The 21,627-nt window shown below is 41.9% G+C and overlaps 1 protein-coding gene across 1 annotated transcript in view; it reads left to right on the top strand.

The window, feature by feature from the left end:
* PPIL2 (peptidylprolyl isomerase like 2) overlaps positions 1–21,627 on the top strand; it is a 75,174-nt gene that overhangs the window by 9,318 nt on the left and 44,229 nt on the right. Inside the window, exons 6-9 of the mRNA XM_082325261.1 lie at positions 7,455–7,506; positions 9,714–9,805; positions 11,586–11,675; positions 21,097–21,172. Of these exons, the coding sequence (XP_082181387.1) occupies positions 7,455–7,506; positions 9,714–9,805; positions 11,586–11,675; positions 21,097–21,172 (310 nt within the window). The remainder of the gene's footprint in view (positions 1–7,454; positions 7,507–9,713; positions 9,806–11,585; positions 11,676–21,096; positions 21,173–21,627) is intronic.

The raw sequence follows: 21,627 nt of genomic DNA, 5'->3' as shown, positions 1-21,627 counted from the left end.
AAGAAGTCGGCACATCTTCAGCTTTGAAATTCAAAGTATGTTTCTTAATTTGTCTGATGCAACTCAGTGAAGTCTTCAGATACTGCATAGGTGTAAATGTCGGTTCCCCCTTTTTCTCCCTTTTGTTAAACTTATTTTTTCCTGTACATTCGAAGTGAAGGAGGGAGGGTTTTTTCTTGTTTATTTGTAAGAAAAGTTTCAGTGGGGGGTGGGAATGCAGTTTTGTTCTGGGTGAGTAATAGCTTATTATGGAGCAGAGAACAAAGCTTACAGAAATAAAACCCAGGGAAGCTTTGTTGTTGAAAAATGATTCAGACAATTCCAGCTTAGTTGGTTCTCATGCATTGCAGAAAGAAGGGTGAAATGATCAGGAACAGAAAACGAAGACTCTCTGAGGTCTTCGGCTCTCTCGCAATCTGCTTTGCAGAGTGCATGCTCTGTCTTGAGCCGGCGTTTGCTTTCTTCCTGCTATGACTGCCGAGAGGTGGTTCTGATGCTTTTTCATCTGATGGATATCTTCTGTAAATGTTGGGTTTGACCAGCTTAGTCTCGTTTGTATTTGTGCCAAAACTGTTCTTCCCTCTGTTAGTGTTTACAGCTGTATATTTGGTATAGAGGAATTTAATGCTTTCTTGACATTTTCTTGTTGAGACTTGTATTTTCCTGTCAGATGTTCTTCTTGCCTTAAACTTCTCTATACCCTAAATGGTCACAGTTGTCCTCCGCATCTGTTTAATTTTTCTTCTTTGAACAGAGTTGATCTTAATCATACACAGTAAATGCTGGGTGAATGCCTGGTACCGTGGTGGGAATATTTGCTAATCTCTTCCTGAAGTACTTTGATAATACTTTGATATGTTACACATGATGGTGTAAGACGGAGAACAGCTTCAGTGTATGTGTTGAGACATGAAGGGTGCTGCCAGAATATGATAATTCGTTGCGTTTTCTCTTGCTAGCTTGGGTCATTTCAGAAGCAGGGACTTGTTTAGAAGTAAGAGAGAGCCAGGAGGAGCAGTGGTTCTTCCTTTTCTTTTTTGTTTGTTTGTTTCCAGTTGAATGTTGCTGCCTGTATTTCTGTGGCCTGTAGCAGTCTTTCAGGCACGGATGGTTACAGCCATCATCATTAAGCATCTCTCTCCAGGTGCATTTTTGTCTCGGGGCAGCAGACATAGGCTGCTGCTCGAATGCCTAGAATCCACTTTGAACGAGATGAACTCTTCAATATGCAGCAACTGAACCGTGTCATCTTACCTCATTTGCTTCAGAAATTATTAGCTTTTAGTCAACAGTCTAGATGAGTTAATATTTGACTAGTGACCATAAATTTTCAAGGCCCCTGGATAGAAACATACGAGGACATGATTCCCGCCCGGAGGAACAGCCTGGAAGTCGTGTGTCATAGCTGGAAATGGTCATAAAACAGGGGGGGTCAAGGCGATGAAGGTCCTGGTGAGGCTGATGACCTGGAAGATGACTTCTATTTTGCTGGGTTTTCTGAAACTTTCCCACTCTCCTTTGTTACAGCAAACACACGGATAGTTGGTTATTTCTCTTCCAAAGCTGTATCTGTGTGTTTTACAGCAGTGCACCCAGCACCACTAGGAGTTAGCCTTTACCTGTCCCAAAAGGAGGATTTATGTTTCGGTTCCCTCTATCTTTGGGAAACAGTGAGGGCGAAGAAGATGAGATTTGCCTAGACTTACTGTTTAAGTGCTTTATCAAAAGGAGACGTTTAAAACCCTCCAGTGTGATGAGTCAGTGGCCAAGCTGCTGTGCCTCCTTCACACCTTGCTGATGGGGATTGTGCTGGTGATGGACAGTGTTTTATCCAGTAAGCCAGCTCGGGACACAGGCAGATAAATATGTCTAGCATTATTCCTAATGCATTATTTCCCTTACGGCAAAAAAGTATTTACATCTAGGTTTTACAGACCGAACAGATGGTCTCTTTTTTCCCTTTTCCATGTTTTGGTGGAAGTGTGCACATTGGATGGGGTTTTGTGATTGTGACACTTGAAAAACTAGCAGCTGTGAAATGCTCTAGCCTTAAATGAGATGCAGCATGAGGTTTCCCACAGATCCTTACTTGCCTATTTTTCCCTAAAATTGGAGACTAGCTTTTTGATGCTTCTGCAAAGCTTCATTTTCTGTGAACCAGGTTGTATTTGGCTGTGGGTCTCTGGATTGAGAGACTTCTGACTGCATTAAGACTGCAGGTTTAATCTTGCACATGGAAGTACACATCTTTTTCTCATGGTAATTTCTGTTAATGTGCGCTTTGATAGAGCAACATTGTTGCTAGTATCTGTGAGCCATGTGTGTTATCAAGCATATCTTTATGATTCTCTGGACAAGGCTTTGGTGACCATATGGTGTCAGTTTAATTAAAATTTAAATATGGAAATACAGGGGTCTGGAAGTGGGTAACGAAGTCTCTTTTGTGTCCATTTCCATACCAGTTCAGTAGTAGATGAAAGCTGCAGTTAAACAGCAGCTTCATCCAAGAATGTGAATTGAGAGAATCTTTTTAGCATTTGGCAGACAGTTGTCCACGTGATAAATATCTAGCATTTTTGCTGTTGAACCAAACATAGAAATGATACCTTGAATCATGAGACTCTTCTGGCCTCTTGGCTGCTGACCCCAAATTTTTCATGAAATATTGAACTACGTGAAGATGGCTTATCTTGTTAAAACAGCGCTGCTGTTTCCAGTCACATTCCCATAATGTGTAGACTTGCTGAGGATTTCCAATGCCTTTTATCGTCATTAAATCCATTTAAAAGATCTGAAATAAGTAACAGTATACATGGAGTTATTCCAATACTATTCATTCAATTCATATTCCCACGTTTCTTGAAGGTTTTATAGCGGGGAAAATTGTAAGAGGGCTTCTTAAAATGTGACATTGTATACAAAAAGTAACAGGTCTCCTCTTTAAAGGAACCAAAGAATTTAATACGAAATTCATTTGCTGCTGTTAAGCTAAATTTGGTACTTGGTAGGCAACACTGTATTTTAATATTAGTATTTGGTTTGGCTTTCTCTTCTATTTGAGGTAAGGCTGTGTTGCTCGTTTTGGTGGGATGAGAACCTACCAAATGGCCACGTCAGCTATGGATGATTTTGTCCTTGTGTTGTCAACCAGTTCAGGCGTGACACGTTAATTTTTTCCCTGCGATTATTGTGCGTTCCTGCCAGAGGCCATTCGGAAGGGTGTCCGACCCCCAAGTGCTGAACATTTTACCACTAACTCAATCACTGTTGATAGAGCGAGAAAGTCTGTATTTGCTAAATACAACTCTTGCCGCACGTCTACCAATGGGCAGAGAATCAAATGAGCCCATTTTGACTGCTTTTCAGCCTGGTGCGTATCCAACAGGGTCAGAGCCTCATTAACAAGAAGAACATGCAGCCACAGACCAAAGGGACTCGGAGAGTGTAACTAATTGATGCGCGGGGATTGTAGGTCATATCTTCATGAGACGCACAGCGATGACAGAGAATGATTTAATTCGAAACAATCGGCATGCTTCATCCGCGAGCTGCCACAGTGCCCCACTAACCTGCGCGTCGCAATAACCTCTGCCTCGGCTATCAATAAAGGATGCTGCCCTTCGGGACGCCGCAGGAGCGAGGGCTGGCAGCTGACGGATGAGAGCGCGCGGGGCGGTGGGGCTTCTTGCTGCTGCGGGAAAGTAGGTCATGGCCAAAAGTAGCCCTGGCTGCCTTTGTGGAAGTGTGCCTGCCAGAGAGGAGTCAGCTGAGAAAAAAGCTTGCACGGGTTTTGGGTTTGTTTTTTTAGCCCTTCCTTGCTGTGGAGCAGCTGGCGCTGTGCGCTGTGAAATGCGTCTGCTTTCCAGTATTCTTGCATAAAATATTTTTAGAAGTGAATATGCAGCTCTTATTTCTGTTAGGGGAAGTGGTGCATGATTATGGCCTTTTGTTTTCCTTAAGAATTTAGAATTTTAATTAGATGAAGTGTTTTTAATAAACATTGCTTTTTCGTTGCTTTCTTCACTGGAGATTGGCTGAAACTGGACGGTAGGTGCGTGTTGGGGAAGCTCAGGTTGAAATAGTTTTGAACCTCAGCTGTGTATGCAATATTTGAACTGTCTTATGCTTTGTTAGTAATAAGAAATACATGAAAGCAAGTACTTTAACTCATTTTAGGATTCATTCGCTGCTGCTGTCTCTTCCCATGAAGACTGGTGCCTGTTTGTGGCATAATGGTCATTTCCATGGCAACAAACTGTGTGATGGTGCTTGGAAAGCTCTGACTTTTGATGGAGAATAAATAAAAGCGGATTCACCCACACGCAAGATAACCCTGTTTTCATGTGAAATGAAGAACTCGAGAGGAAAAAAAAAAATGATACAGGTTTTCTATATCATGTTCTTTCATGGTTTCCTGTATAATGTGTAGGTCTTTCAAAACTGGACCTGCCGGCAGTCCTGGCACGCGGGCTGGGCTCCCTCCTCTGCGGCTGCTCCGCGTGCAGTTGCCTGATGCCGCAGCCTGGCCGCGGGCACTGAGCTGCCTTTGTAGGCTATGGCAATCCTTTGTAGTATATCATCACCTGGTTTTGCTGTTCTGGTGCTCCAAAGGTTTCCTTTGACAAAACACTGAATCCCCCTCTTGTCTTTCCATGCATTAAGACATGTTAATCAACTTCTCAAAATATTTTTGAGGTGTTGCCCTAATTATATTTCTCCCACATATTTCTCATATACAACTCTCGGTCCATTTCCGTCCCTTTTCATAAATGCATTGCCCAAACAACAGCCTTTATCGGTAGCAGGAACTTCCCTCGTGATGCAGCGTGGGACTGCTTGGGCATGGAGCAGTTGCCAGCTGGGCTGGAGCGCGGAGCGGCTCCAGAGGGTGTGAGCTGACATGCCAAGGTCACTTCTTCAGCACGAGCTCGACAGGAGGCCAGTCTGCGGCAATAAAATTTTATAGTGTTCATACAGCACTTCAGTATAGAGTTCTCATCCTGCAAAAAGACTCCAGGCAGTGCATGTGTTTCAACTCCTATATGAAAATCACTATTTTTTTTATTTACTGTTGACATATAAGACTGTATAAGTGCTGGTCTCAGTGGGGAGCAAATGCCAGCATGAGCAGCTGATGCACCATGAGTAACTGGTGCTGAAAACTAGCCTTTTTCCATCTTATGGAAATATGTGACCTGAAATACCATACTATTTCCCTGGGTATGGAGTAAGAGTCCGAGGACTTGGCAGCACTTCTAACAATACATCATACGTTGACAGATGAAAGAGCGTACTGCAGCTTTTGCTGCCTTTAAAGTCTGTACAGCAGTTTAGTCTGTCTTTTCCACTAAATTTCTGTCGAGGTATAAATCTAAATCTTCAGTCATGCTAAACTGTTTCTTAAGGAACTGTTTCCATTTTTGTTTAAGGATGATCTGCTCACATGTTTTGGGGATAGCTCAGGTCTGCCAGGAAGATAATGTAAAGGCCTTCCTTCAGATTATCGATGTTTCCAGTGATCGTATTTCTAAAGAAGCTTTTACCGGAATGTAATTTTGGGGCTTTTGCACAACATGTGCACAGATGGATGCTGCTTTGTGTTAATAAGTTGTTTAGGTTGAACAGATCTGTCCAGGATCATATGTTCATTTTGGCAACTCTGCTGTTCCCCTACTACTTCTTTGACAATTTTGTTCTAGTTAGAAGATAAATAAATGAATAAAGCTCCGCATTCACTTAGTCATTTCAGAACCTGTCCTTGCCTTTGCTGTCTTTCTTTGTACCCCAGCAATGTGCAGATGTTCGGGTTGGATTTTTTTTTTTGAGAATTCGCTTAAGGAAAAACAGCGGCACTGGTCTTCCATTGCCTAACTAAATATCACCTAACGTGGCTTCTTTCTTCCCTTTCCCATCTTATTCCTACTAGCCCTCATTGCTCTTCTTGCTAATAAATCAGAGAGATGGTTACCTTTCTGGCAGCAAATGAGCCTGCCAGTTGGCTGAAAACAATTTGAGAAGTGCCTTCCTATAAATGAATGAGTCCAGTTGTCAGGACGTGTACTCTCTGAACCAAGAATATGAATTTTGATTAGGCAGAAAAAGCACACTGACTTAGTTTCACATGATTTCGTTATCAGTCTTTGCCATAATGATTGAACTAGCAGCCTCGGCAGCGCGGCTGGCAGATCTCCACTCGTGGCTGTTTATAAAGAGCTGTCTGGGTTATAAAAACCTCCCTAATCTGTTCAGGTGCGTGTTTTGAGAAGAGAACTGATTGTTTCTTTTAAAAGGCTTGTGCTGTCTGTGCTTTTAACGATCAATTTGGCAGTGAAACCGTCTCTGACAGCTGATACAATCAAAGGGCTTGTTGGGGTTTTTTAAACCCGAGATCCCGACTCGGCCTTGCAGCTTGCGGGGCTGGCCTGTGTCTCTGGCCGGGTGCCCCAGTCGAGCGCTACCTAACCATCCCGGCGGGCTGGGCTGGCGGGCGCCCCGTCGTGGTGCGCCCCGTCGTGCCAGCGATGCGCCCAAATCGTGTACCCACCCTATGAAGTGACTGGCACACGTGTCCCCGCCCTGTCACGTTGCTGAAGGCGCGCTGTTATTGTGGGCATGCTGGTGGCCTTCGCGTCTCCGGGAAGGCTGTGGGGAGGGAGCGGCCTGATCACCCAGAGGGTTTGCCAGCCCGGTAGCTCTTCCCTCCCTGGGTCAGAAGGCCCCTCCGGAGAAAGGGCAGCAGAAAAACGCCGTAGGCATTCTTCTGATGAAGCGTGGGAGGGCAGGAGCTAGCTTAGCGTGCGGTGTCCTCTCTGGAGCGGGAGAACGTTGCCCTCGCTTCGTCAGCCTGCAGGACCTCTCCGTTCCCTCTTCCGTGGAGTTGTTACCTGGGGATTAACTGGCCAAAGATCCCCCAGGGTCTGCCTCCGTGACCCCAAGCGCCTCTCCAGAGAATTTGTGCCTCCGTTTCTCTTCATTATTGCTAGTTACCATGTGGGCTCCACTACACGTTTCCTGAAGTAAAAGAAAAATTACAGTTATTTCAGAAAAGGTAGCGAGCTTGATTGCCAGAATGATTTGCTGGCTTCACGACTTTCATCAGCGGTCCCTTCTGAATTGCCACTTCTGATCAGCAGCGCTGATCTTTGCCTCTCAGCTTTTCATGCAAACTCACCTTCCCGTTTGTGCTTCTGAAGGTTGTTCGCTCTGGTTAGCGCTGTACTGTCTCCAACTACAGCGCTGTAAATGTACGTATCCCAGTTCTCAGGCTCCGTGAGCCTTGGTTTTGTGGGCTGTCTGTGACTTAAACTCCCAGGGTTCTGATGATTCAGATAACTTGCAATATATATTAATAAATTACATACTATTAAAATCCTAACACTGATGTTATAGTTTCCTTTTATTTCCACGGTTAGATTCTGTTGTGATTAATTTTTTTAATGCTTCATTTTCTTTAGAAACTAGATGCCAAATCACTTATAAAGCTGAATTTTGCTAAAAACAGTGAAGGTAAGTGCAGTAATTTTCTGTTGGTTTTTTTTTTCCTTAATGAGTGCTTTAATAAATCTTGGTGTGTCTTACTCATGGTAAAGTTACGTGGTTTGTGTTTTCTATTATGGTTTTTATTTTCTGAATACAACAACTGTTTCTTGTGAGTGACATGTTTACCTTTAAAGTTCCATTTCTTTTTTCTTTACGCTGGGGAGCTGTAAATTATTCAGCAATTTCATTTTACTATAGCTACTACTGCAGTAAGGTACTATTTACTTCAGGGAAAATTTTCAGAAAAGGCTAAATTTCTGTGATATGTTACCTTTTTTCTAACTTGCCTATGGCATTATTTGCTATTCACTTGGTTTTGAGCAGCTTTTTGTTTATCAAATGAATTAGACTTCAATAAACACATGGGATTTTATGTATAGCAGCACACAAGAAAGCAGCCTCGAGTTTTACTTCTGCAGGGTTAAAGATATAAAATCTGCCATCTAAGAGCGGATGCTAGGAATAAGAGAGAACGGTGGAGATGAATTCATCTTTTACAAGGCAGATAACGATTTCTTTGAAACGAGAGTGGCCAGGATTAGGTGGGAATAAAATTCTGGTGTGTCTGTCTCCTTATCTTACCAATAGTCCATAGACTACAAGGTCTTTTCTCTACCTGATGGATTTCTTCTGTGTTTTGTGTTCCATCTGTCTCGAGAGCAGCGTGTTAAAAAATGATCGATAGTCACTGTGGCCAAGGTTTTTGAAAGATATTGTAATATTGTGCTTTCCTTGAAGAAGTCCAGTTCATGATGCTGGGGTGGAATGACGGCAGCCACGCAGTCTCAGAAGCCTTTTCCTTAAAATGGTGCATGCTGCGTCGTTAATAGATCAAGGGAAGATGCAACAAAAGAGGAAGAGTAAAATGTTGCATTTCTGTCTATCAACAAACTTTTCTTTAAATCTTCACATATCGAATGGTAGCTATATATGTAGGATCTTCTCTGTTCACACCTATACAATAAAAACAGTCTTCAGATATTGCAGTTTCCTCCATTTAATGATCCCTCCTTAGCTGAGTACTTTCTATCCAGATCAGCAAGTGTGGCCCTCAGCAGCTCCGCTTTTGCGAGAACGGAAAACACGGTGATTTGCTCTTTTTTATGCAGCTGGAGTGAGGCCTCACATTTTACATGTTTCTGTATCCATCAGTTGGGCCTGATGCCACCTCCAAAAACCCCTTTCTAAACTTCCTCTTGCGTTGCAGACCCTAGTGGCAGCGGCTTTCCTTCAGCGCTGGTGGCACTAATGGAAGCCGTCCTCAGCTTTTGCTCGATCTGGGTGCTGGAGGTCAGCGTGCCTCCTCTGGCTGATCCGTTCATGGGCACATACTCTGTAGGCACTTGCCTCTCTTACTTTTGCAGGTGCTGTGAGCAGTCGCTGTTCTGGTCTTCCTGCTGGTTCTGATTTTCAGATGGCAATTAGGAAAAAAAGAACAGAATAGGCCCAACCTGTTTCAAAAATCTCACCCAAACCCCCAGGTCTAGCAAACTGATCAAGTATTAATAACCTTCTTCTAATTGCTTTCTGCTGAGATCATCCAGACATTTTTCTTTTTCCTCGTACATTGCCTTCCATCAGTTTGCTTGTTGTTGATGTGCTTAATATTTATGCTGACCCTCCTGGGGAAATTCACAGCTTGATTAGAGCAGAAGCTGGGTTCCTTATTGAATAACGTGTTCAGATTTAATGGCATTCTGCTTGCCACATTTGAATACAAAATGCTCTCCTCTCCTAACAGCACAACAGCTGCCGTCAACTTTTTTGTTGGGCGTAAGCTAAACTTTATTCCTGGGAGCACCACTGAAAACAGGGCACGTTACAAGGTACAGGCTCATGCTCTCAACAGAGCTTTGATTGCAACAATAACAATTATATTGTGGTACTTCACAGATATCAGGCAAGTTGGACAAAGTTGTGTGTTGGAGGATTGAGGGCCGTAGATTTCAAAACTGCATTTTCATTGCTTGCTTTCCAGTTCTCTTAAGCGTGACTTTTTCTATTTGGCACTGAAGAATCGAAGCATAGTTAAAACACCATTAAATACACACTAAACTTACACTTCATTTTAAAAATTAATGTAAATATCCTTCACAGAGATAACAGAAATGAGATCTTACAAAACAGTTGCAGTGACTTCATGCCAAATTTAAACTTTTTTTCCCCTTCATCAGGTAAATACCACTGTCCAGTGCTGTTTACCGTATTCACCAATAACTCCCATATTGTGGCCATCAAGACAACTGGAAATGTGTTTGCCTATGAGGTAGGTTCTCTGTTGAATTTCATTATTGATTTTCTATACTCGATGCATTTCATTCAAGATCACAAAATGCTTCAGAAAGATAGGTAAGTTTTGTTCTTGTTCTACAGCCAGGGAAATTAAAGTACAAGGAGATGAACTGACTTCACAAATTGTCATCCGACTTTTGCCTTCAGTATATGAACAGCACTAGAATATGATTTAAAATATATTTTTAAAACCTTTTCCTAAGTTAATCTGCATGCACTGAATTTTGTAGACTAAATTGAGTAGCTTTTATATGCTCCTCCGTTGAATTAATAGACAAATCTTCTGTTGTCTTCATTCTGATACAGAGTCATCACCAAAACACAAATTGCCTCATTATCAATGAATAAAAAAGAGTATTTTAAGTGGAGCTGGGGAAGGAGCAGAGAGAATGCCTTAATGGACACTTGAACTGCGTTTTTATTTGTGTTTTGTGAACATTTGTGTGAACCCAGGTGGAATTTTAGTTGTGACTTGTTTGCATAATCCTTACTGTAAAAGCAAGTTTTGTTTATTTTTCAGTAACAAATCCTTCAATTAATGGATCCATATCCAGTGTTGTAAAAAGCCTGAACGCTGAAACATCTGCTTTTTGAAATCTGTTGATGGGAAATTCCAGTAGAACTTTCAGATACTGAGAGGGGAACAAGCTGAAACCATTGCCATCAGGGAAAAGGCTGGATTCATCACATTTTTGAAAATTTGCTCTGTTGTAGTTGAACTGTCTTCATTCCAGCTGTGAGAGCAGTCAAGATTAGGTTAAAATAGGAAGTATTTTCTGTTCCTTCTGGAAGCATGATGCTTTGATTGCTGTGGTTAAAAGGCAAGGATGAGTTTAAGAGTAGTCTTTGTTAAATGCTTGGCGATACTGTAAAACTATTGCTCAGTTTGCTACAATTTGTAATGCTGGGCTTCCTAAACAAGCTGTGCCGAGAGGGCCTGTTTCTCCTGTGGTGTGCCACTTGAAGCGATAGCATTTATCGGCTTGTTATAAGCACGGAATTAATTTGTGGACTTCTGATGGTACTGGAAAAATATTATCGCTTTCATCTGAGGCGAATAGAGGACATTGGGGTGAATAAGACAGATTCAGGATTTTTGCAGGTAGACCTCCACAGTCGTCTCTCTGCATGATGTATTTGTTCGTAACGACAAAGCATTGATTCTCACTATGAAATAACACGCTGCTGCTTTCTTGAGCATCAGTTAATTTTCTCAGGTGAGCAGAAGCGTTGCTGCAGGCTCGCCGCAGCAGTTGGGGCGGACAGAGCGCGAGGGGCTAGCGCAGCTCTGCGGTTGTGCGCGCTGGCCTGGGGCGCGCGTGCCTCCCCGAGGGGTGCTGACGGGGGGAGATGCGGGCCCCCTGTTAAAGCTGCCTGCCTTATGCCATCTGGAAAATACTTAGAAAACTGCAACCAAGAGTTTTTTATTTTGGCAGTACTTTTATGATGAATTTGGTTAAAATGATATGCATAACTATGGAATGGAGACCGCGAGGTTCTTTTTTTTGTTTTGTTTTGTTTTTTTTTTAAAACAGACCACACGAAACTGTTGAGTTTTGTAGGGATGAAAGACTAAAGCTTCTCGTCTGTTAAAGTACACAATGAAAATATTGCAGCTTCCAGTTAGAATGAAGGGTGAAATTGTTTTCTTTATCATTTGTACTCTAAGGTTTTATTGGTATCACATATTTACTTGTAATATTTACACATTCGAATCCAATTTTTAATATCTGTGACTTTTGCTTGGCTGTTAGGCAGTTGAGCAGCTGAACATAAAACCAAAGAGCTACAAGGATCTTCTGACAGATGAGCCCTTCACTCGGCAAGACATTGTGACACTGCAGGTAAACTTTTCTCTCTGTTGCGTGTCTTATAATACGGCTTTTTTGCAGCAGGTGAAATGTTGCTATGTACAGTGTTATAGCAGGAATCTAGACTAATCGAACAGAGAAACGTTGTCTGTGTGCGTGTCTTGGAGGCGGGTAGAAGGTGAACTGTGTTTTCTTTGTTATCCAGATGAGCCGCAAAGATGCCATATAACTTAGAGCTTGACAAATCCCTAGAGTGATTATTGTGTGCCTTGTAGATAAGCAGATTGTTCAACTTTGTAAATTGAAGGAGAAAAAAATCGTGGACAGAAAAAGTAAAGGATGCCATGCAAAAATGTGAATTTTGACAAAAGTATTTGCAGTTGCTCACTATTTCACTGCATCCGACTGAATATAAGATCTTGTGCGTAATTCTAAGTTTTAGATATAAAACTACACATAAGATTTTGGGTTATTTTCTGTTAATCTTACCTGAAGAATTGCTGTGACACCTCTGATTTATTGTGAGACTTAACAGAAGTGCATTTGGAAAAGACTGGGTAGAGGAAAGGGAAAGATATGTCCAGAATCATCTTCAGCTCTGGACAGCCAACAGCGCGTGGTCCATGTTATCAAAAGAAATGTGATTTAGAATGTAAAGTATATAAACTGTTAGGAAGTCAACATGTTACATTAAGTTTGTGCACCTTACTCTTTTGAAGGTGCCTAAAAGAGTCAAAGCTTCAGACAAGCATTTTTTATAGAACGTTTCTGTAAATGTAGAGGAAAACAAGCAGCAAACCAGAGGATTTTCTTTAAGTGCGTGCTTAGAATGGTTTTCTTCTGAATAGAGTGAATAGTAAGAGACCAGTGTTGGTCTCTTACTGATTTTCACAAAATTAAAACCTAAACTAAAACTGCATTGTGAATTTCAGAGTGTAAAGATACTTACTTACAGATGAAGCTTAGTATCAAAAGATCTAAAACTTTTATTTAAAAGTAGGCATTTTTAAGCTTGCATGATTTCAAAAGAGGGGAGGATTATTATTATTATTATTATTATTATTATTATTATTATTATTATTATTGGAGTCGTGAGTTAGTATGCATCTCATGAACAGTTGATTGCCACTAACCAAGACTAATACAGTCTAATTTTAATAGAAAAATATTTTTCATTTATATCTAAATTTAAATGAAATATATCCCTTCTTCCCTACTCCCCAGTGCTGAACAGCATGTTTATAAATATTTTTCCTCTATTCCTTTGGGCTTATGGCTGTTCAAGCTAATGCAACAAAGTAAAATGTTTTTAATCCAATGGAAGCAAAAAACATAGCTTTTTCAGACTGAAAGCTCCCAACAGAATGTTATTTGAATGTAACTGCATGGTTGCTAATGGATTTGGAACGGTAAAAAAAGACAACATGAGTGACTAAAAATGTTTCTGTGCATCAGTATGCAATTCTTTGTTCAAAATAATTTAGTTTTCCAATGTGCAGTCATTTAAAAATATTTTGGTATGTTTTGTAGGTTTGGAATTGAATGTATGTATCAAGAGTGTGTTGCTGTTACGTGCCTACCTTTGATTTTTCATAAAAGCAAACAGATGCTATAGTCCCCTAAATCTCAAAACGCAATAGCTAGCAATTTAGATGTTCCATAGGAGGATTTTTATCAATATTTTTCACCTTCATTCTGTTCTTGACATGTCGGGTTTCTATCTTGCTTGGAGGAATGTGTCCATTAGCAGAAACTAAGTAGACTATGACAGTTGTCCAGTCAGTGGTGCAGTCATCCTGCCAGCTACGTGGAGGTCACAGCCATACGTTGCCTGTACCTCTCTCCCCTCCGTTTAGGATGACACTCGTAATGCCTGAGTGGATTTGTTTCTCTTAAGTAAACAGCTCATTATGGATTGGCGTTAACTTCTGCAGTGTACTATCTTGTGGTATGTTCCTCTCAAATAAGTTTAGAAATAGCAAAAATACCCCCATCTTGGGATTGGACTGGAAGAGATTTTGACCACCTGAATGCTGTTAACCAGGTAAAGTTTAACCCTTCACTCAACTAGTTTTAAAGTATTTTTTTCAAAAAAGGATTTTCAACAAACAGGCTAAAATGGCTTCGGGGTGTTGAATGAGAAGAGCGAGCCGGTTAACGCGCTGCACAACACCCACTGCAAGCTGCGAGTGTACCTTGATTTCCCCTATTCAGACGCTGCCTTGCTTTGTTGAGGCCAGCATGCATCCCAAAGCGGTACGACTAGCCTGGGCATTAAAATTGCGTACGTATATGTGGTGTAGGAATCTGTTGTTATTTTCTTCATGTAAATTGTCGAAAGGCAGACCGACGTCTCCTCTACAAGCTCTGGTGTAGACAACGCTGCAGGCAGCGTGGTGGCTTCACACTGCCAAGCTCTGCCACCTGTGGCTTTGTGTCTTAGCCAGAGTTCGTGACTGCAATCTGTTGTGTTTCAATTTGTGGCTCCAGAGCTCTATCCCAAATCCCGCTTCTCTTAAAAACCTTTCAATCCTGTGTTGAAATTTATCACTTCGTTGTTTTTCCATTCCCCCGTGTAAATTGGGTACTGTGTATCTGAGGGAGCTGGAATTGAGGGTGAGTGGGTAACGCTGACCCTGCCGTTTGGCAAAAAGGTAGATATGAAGGAAGTGGCTACAAAAACCATTCTTTGCTTTGCAAATAACAGCTGAATAGGACTGTCTGTAATAGCTGTGTTTATCAATAGAAAATAGTGTTTCCAGAGGCTGATTCTGAATGATGAAGCAGATGAGGTACCTGTGTTTGGTAGTGAAATACAACATGATAAATGGAAATTTTGAATAATGTATGTTTGCAGATTATTTGTATGATCACATTTTTCCTTATTGATACATAAAGGGCAATCCTACAGCTGCTAGGGATGTTCTTTTACCAGAATAGCAATTGACCTCAAACTTGACCTCTCTCTCCTAATGTATATAATTAAAAACAAAACAAAACAAAATTTACTCTTTCCAGAAGAGAGAGAATTGCATAAAATTCGTTTTTCTGCTCTCAGTGCTAAACATTCAAACGCTAATCATAAGCCATCCCTGTTATCTTTTCTGGTGAGCACCATCTCAGCTGGTCGCTTTGCCTTCAGTGATAGTTATTTGTGTCCTATTGCTATTAAGTTTCCTTGTTAAAAAGGACAAATTATTTTGGATCTGGAACTAAAAAAAGCAAAATCAGAACTTCAGTTGTTAGTAACACTATCTTAGATCTATAATGCGCTTCTCCTTGTAAAGGAATCCGCAGTGCTTCCTGCACTTCCATATACAGAAATTGCTTTTTTCCCCTGTTGAAATGCAAATGTCCTGGGGTGGAGCATGGCAGTTTTTCATCAACATATGGCGATATTATCCGGCCCCTCGGGGCAGGAGGCAAAGAATAATACCATATCCTGGTGTGAAAGAGACATTACCAAAACTGAAATGTAGTTACTCAGGCAAAAGATGCTGTGGATTCTGGTTTAATATCTTGCTGATAACGACAGAAATACACGTGACATTATTCTGCATGAAATCCTTCCTAGACACCAGCAATCTTAGTATGACTGGATTTTTTAGACTGCAGCTCTTTACCCTCAGGTTGAAATTTCCTTTTCTTAGCTGTCTGATCTTGCCACAAACTCAAGTCAAGCTTTCCATCTTCTACAGCACAGGTGTTACATTTTTCCAAGTTTCTCTCTCCTTACAGTTTATCATGATTTCAGATAATTTTTCTCTCAAGGATACTGGTTCGTACCTCTTCTAAATGGAATATTGCTGTTGTATTTTGTTTGTGTTTCTCATGACTCTAAACCCGCTTGTATTCTTTTACCTTGAAAGATGATCAGCTCAGCCTAACTTAGCATGCCTTGCAAATGTCGTGAATGTGCTACCAGCTGACAGACAGCTCAAGTACTTGAAGATTTATTAGTTATACTTAATGGGTAAGGTATGATGTAAAGCACTTGGAGACCTGTGGGGACAGGGTATCTGTAATAGGAAGGCTGGTGGTGTTGCAGCTTGCTTGCAGTGTTCTTACCTCCCTTTTCTGCTTCCCATTCTGGTACATTGCTGGTCATCATTTCACTTTGCGGTTGTTTTAAAGGTAGGATTCAGTATAGCTTTGAAAGAGTTTTGACATAATAAGATTGCATTAGACTACGATTCAGAACTAGGTGATTCTTTCAGTCCTGTGTTTTACAGGTTTTCAGCTGGTTTTCAATCTAAATGTTTAACCTCATTTGAAGTTATCTTCCAAGTAAATTTTTTGGGGGTGTAATTCAGTGTTAGATCTCAAGGTCTGCTGTCCACCATTCAATCTTTGTGACAAAATCTGGTCAACAGTCTGGTAGAAATTATTATTCATTAGTGTTACTGTAAATTCCATGTGTGTTTCAATCATATATTTTGCAAATTATTCTCTGTGTAATGATGTGGAACTTACGAGCAAGCACATAAATAAGTATAATCTGGCTTCCCTCGCGTGAGAGTGGGCAGGCTGAAGCAAGCGCCTGCCCCGGCTCAAGACGCAGAGGGAGCAGCGGGGTCAGGTAGTGCTTTGCTGGGCACGGCGGTGGGCTCCGGCAGTCCTGCGGACTTCTTCCCATCGCAACAAGTGCGAGCGGGTCCTGAGGAGAGCAAAGTAAGAATGCTGCAGTACCCTGCTTTCACATCCCATTTGGTAGGAAGTGTCCAGGGGAACTGAGAGCAGTTTCCCCTTTAGGCCCCTGTCCATTCTTCATCCTCCGCTGCGGCTCTGTTCACAAACCAGAAACCACAGCTCTCAAATTTTTGAAGATACAGCAGAAATTATTCCTGCTCTGGAAACTCTCAGAAGCTGTTGCTGGGCTGCGTGCCGGCAGGGGAGGGGGCTTAGTGAGAAGTGTGGCTCTGCTCGACGGGAGTGCTTGCAGGTAAAGCAGAGGCAGAGGTGCTCTGTTCCTCTGTGCCAGAAGAATTGCGATAACCCCCCCAACCCTGCTGTGCCGGTGGTAACAGGCACAGTCCTCTGCAGGCAGCCTGCCGAGAGCCTTCCCCCATAGAGGCACGCGAACAAATGCGTCTGCGTTGCGCCACAGAAATGGAGGGGGGGTCCTGGGAGAAATAAATAGGCAAAAAGAAGTCTGGATAGAATGCAGACAGGTTTGCTGTCGTTAAAGGGAAAAAAAAGTCTCATACTGTTTTGTGCTTCCTTATGTCAATTTTATTGTTTCTGTACAACCTAATCAGCCGTGGACAAGACAAGGTTCCCGACAAGCTGTAAAACACCGCTGGCATTTGTGGCGGAAAGCATAACTAACGAGCTAAGTTGGAGGTAGCTGAGCTGCAGGCTGCTAATTGATATTTCACTCCTCAGCTATTTCTCGTTTGCTCTTTGGGTGACAGAAGGTCAGAGCAGATTTCCTCTCGGTTGTGGGTGAGGGCGAATCCTGCACCGCTGCATGTGCAGAGTGGCTGGTAAAGAAGTGACGCGTTGGGACGTGGCCGGCGTATGAAGGTAACGGTCCTGAAGAGAATTAGGGATGCAGCATGGCCGACAAAAGGAATCAGGCCTCAAAGAAATCACACGGTCTAAAACTGCGCTGGTTTTGACCTGCTTTTCAGGGGGTTGTGTGTATGGTGCTTAAGATTAACGGCGTTCAAGCTGTTTCCCTAAGTAGGTGAAACTGAAAATGATAGGAAAAAAACAAGTGGAATAAAACTTGAGATTAATTGTTTTCAGAGCTCAGCTTTCAGGAAAACATCAAATATGAGAATTTTAATAGTCATGATAGTTAGCAACCCTTTGAAGTCTGTATCTGTGCTAGTAATTTGCTAAACTAAAGTTTATGGTTTGTAACCTTAATAAGAAAAACCCTGAGACTGCTACCCATGGTAATTTGAATACATATTTTTAAACATGCTAAGACAAACAAAAGTAGGCCAATTTACTCTTCGTGGTTCATCTTCCTTTCTGGTTTCTATGTGCTTACGCAGAACATATTTCTTCAGGCCTTTGGGCTCTAGGCCTTAATCTTACCAGGACGGGGAGCATCCCCGTGAGTCCAGCCTTTCTCTGACCGGGAGAGGCCGTTCATTCATTAGAGCTCAAGGCTCTGACGGTGCAGGTACGGCCGTCTGCCGTCCCTGGGGTGCCTTGGTCGGGCTGCTCTCATTCTGTGCCCAGTAACTGCCGTGGGTGCAGTGAGAGGAACTTGGCAGGCTAATTATTAGGGTTTAGACGGTTTTCTTCCTGAAGTGGTATGTCTAAAGACCACGTGCGCTTTTAAAATTTACATAGACCTACCTTTAAAAAATGTGTATCTTGTGTCGTAGGACTCGGTACCATCAGTAAGGAAATGGTTTGTGTCTTCTGCAGCACAGGTTGGACTGGTCAGATGTGTATCTGCTCTTGGGGATGGTAGAAGCAAATGGTGTCTTGTGTTTAATTTAATATTCACTGCAGTACTGTCACACTTAGTATGCGCGTTTGTCTAATGCTAATCAAACTAATTCTAATCAAACTTCTCCTAGTGTGTCATGATGCTGTATTTTAGAGGGAGTAATCAATACGTCAGCCGCTTGTCCTAGGTGTCCTGTGTAAGACGACAGTCATATTTCAACTTGAGGAACCATTTTTGAGGGTTTTTTCCACTGACAGAGAGAACTGGGTGTGTAGTAGGCACGTGGGTTGTCTGCCTTCTCAACGCACGGTGAGACTCCTGCTTTGCAGAATGAGGAACACAAGGGACAACACTGTAAATCAAACCTTTGTCAAGGTTTCCATTTGAACAAATGGCCCACCTGGATGTGATGAAGGACCTTGTGTGGAGGACCTTGGTCTCAGTTCTGGGGCTTGGGGTTGTCTTGGGTCTCTCAGAAAGCAGATGGACGGCTGTGGTCCGCAAGGAGCGGGAGCTGCCCTGTGGCCGCTGCTGTCCTTCATACCATAATGGACGCGTTGCCTGTGGGGAGGTGAGCGGCGATTTGGAGAGCCCTGAGAAATCCCTTGCAGGGAAGGAGACTGTAAACATTTTTGCCAGAGTTGGTCAACACCTGCAACTGGGCTGGTTAAGCCAGGTAAACGTTTGAATGAACTGCGGCTGTGAAACAGTTTGAACTGACCTGATTTGTGGTACCCTGAGCACAAAATACTTGGCTTCATAAGGCACTGGCAGTTGTGATGTCCTTTTATTTATTTTTAAACAATCAATAAATCAGTAAATCAAGAAGCTTTACTTAGAGGAATATAGTGAAGGTGTTTCCTGGTTCATCTTTACTGCTGTCTCCTGCCCTCCCTTCTGTCCATGAAAAGTCGGTTTCAGGAGTCAGTCTTGCCCTTCAGCTTTGCCGTGAACAGCAGACATGTGGATTGCTATAAATCCATTTGTCTCTATTAATATTAATATACAGATTTTTTTTTTTCCTTTCCTGGAAAGGGTAAGAGGTCTTACTTCCTTCACCTTTTGAGGTGGTACATTTATGTGCAAGGCGGTGATTTCTGTCTGGGAAAGCTGCAGCTCATGATTACTGAAGAGTATCTGGGAGGAGGCAACCTGTGTCTTCTGGAAACACAGGGCTCTTTCTCCAGACTTTCTCCATGCATCTTGTTGACTGTCAGACAAGCAAGGCCGAAATTATCTCTATTCATACATACATAAATATGTACGTGAGGTAATAAATAATAAATACACCTGAATGCCAGTGTCAAAGGATACAAAAATGATTAAAAAACAGGTCCAAATTTCCTATTCCTTAGTAGTTTTATTTAAAGATTGTCTGTTTCTAATGCAAGATCTTAAAGATAAAATATCTGGTTTTTTTGGCAGTCGGTGCCTTGATGAAGATCTGTCGGAGGGGTATAGTGGGGCAGGAAACAACAGAAAGTTATTATATAGTGGTTGGGAAAGGGGACAGCAGAAAGCCAGGAGGTCGTCAGTAGGGTGCAGAATCACACAGCTTGATTTAGGAAATGTGTTTTGCTTTTACTACCAGCAGTAAAACTAAAAATGCACTCTCTGGTGGAAGCATACCATTACAGGGAGGAATAAAAGGCATAATTAGATAATTTAATAAGTGATGGAGCTAACAGCTCTGCTTGTATTAATCATTACTTTTAGCAGAGATGGAATTGTTGGAACTTCTTATCAACAGTGGTGGTCTGAGAAGCTTTGTTAAATTTATTTGGGATAATACTGTTCATGTCAGTGTCACAGTTCTTTGCATAATACGTTGCATTATTTTTCTTCTGAACTTGAAACTATTGCATATTATTAAGATATTTTGGTATTTTAGATTTTGAATTTTTTTCTGTAAGATAGAATTTCCAGAAATGACTGGGTGTCCTGGGCTGATGTTTTGACCTTTCTGTGCTGCAGAGGAGCTTGAGGAGAAAACCTTGAAGTCATTGTAAGAAGAGGATTAAGGGCTGTTTAATAATAGTATAATGTAACCTAGATCACCAGTAGGCATTCCTTGTCTTACTCTCTCTAACAAAAGGTCAAAGTTATGTAGAAAGTTGCCTAGAGGTAGTATAAAGACTCACAATTAATGGACTGTGTATTTTTGCTGTTTTCCTTGAGTGGTCACTCAATAGAGTTTTCATAATACTACTTTTCGTTGCTTTTTTAATTATTATTTTTAGTTTTAAACGTAATTCTGTAAGCACAGATTTCACTAGTAAAACAAAAATCAAAACAGTTCTGACTGCAAAGACTTACTCTGAGGTTTATCTGTATTTTGAAATGTGTTACAAAAGTTCACAGAGCATGTGCAAATCAGGCACACTAATGTGAATTTAAATCATAGAATCGTAGAATCGTTAAGGTTGGAAAAGACCCTTAAGATCATCGAGTCCAACCGTTAACCCAGCACTGCCAAGGCCACCACTAAACCATGGCCCCAAGCACCACATCCACCCATCTTTTAAATCCCTCCAGGGATGGGGACTCAACCCCTGCCCTGGGCAGCCTGGGCCAGGGCCTGACAGCCCTTTCGGTGAAGAAGTTTTTCCTAATATCCAACCTAAACTTCCCCTGGCGCAGCTTGAGGCCGTTCCCTCTCGTCCTTTGCGTAGCTCTTAGACCAAACCACAGAACGAAGGAGAGAATCGGGATTGCATCTCCTCGTTCGTTCTTCTCACTAGGATAGGGTAGACTCAGCTTAGTTCTGTTACTAACTTCTGTAGGCAAAATATGTGTAATATTACGTTTGGGACTCAATTCCAGATCCCTAAGGAGCCTCCTGTGAACAGGCTTATTGCTGACGTCAGTTGGGCTTGATTGGTTTATATTTTTTCCGTCTTTCTGTGGTTTGGGGAGTATGGAATTATTCTGTCTCTCCCTATTTGTTTGTTAGGGTGGTGTCTGCCCTTCAGACTAGTCTGTTGCATGGAATGGGTGCCTACCAAGGTCTCTGATATTTGGGTTTTCAATTATTATTTTCAGGATCCAACAAACCTGGATAAGTTCAATGTCTCGAACTTCTTTCATGTTAAGAACAACATAAAAGTAATTGATCCAGGTAAGGATGAATTGAAGGTGGGCTCAGGCAAATATGCAAATTCTAAAGACGACGTTATGGAATTGACACTGTTTTCTGGATGGACATCCCTGTGTGGCTAGTGGTAACTTTGAAATCTTCTTGGAAACATGAACAGCTTGTTGAAACTGTCCCTTTCACATCAAATGGTGTGAACAAATTTTGAAGCAAAGACATCGTTCTTTGAGAAATCATTAACTATCGCTATTGAGTGCTGTTCAAACATGGAAAGCTTTCCGTGTCCTTTAAGAGTAGGTAGATGAAAGAGAAGTGAGAAGAGGAGAAAAAAATAATTTGCCAAAAGGTCCCTTAGCCTTGTACCAGAACCACGACAAGGAAACCTACATCTTCCCACACCTGTCTGCTAGACTCCCTTCCATGTGTATCAACAATGTATTGCCCATCCTTCTGCCTGGATAACAATGGACATCTTCCAA

Source organism: Platalea leucorodia (assembly GCF_965183815.1).
Source record: "Platalea leucorodia genome assembly, chromosome: 12".
In the NCBI taxonomy this organism is placed as follows: domain Eukaryota; kingdom Metazoa; phylum Chordata; class Aves; order Pelecaniformes; family Threskiornithidae; genus Platalea; species Platalea leucorodia.
The sequence above is the reverse complement of the archived record's forward strand: the minus strand, read 5'-3'. Positions and strand labels throughout refer to the sequence as shown.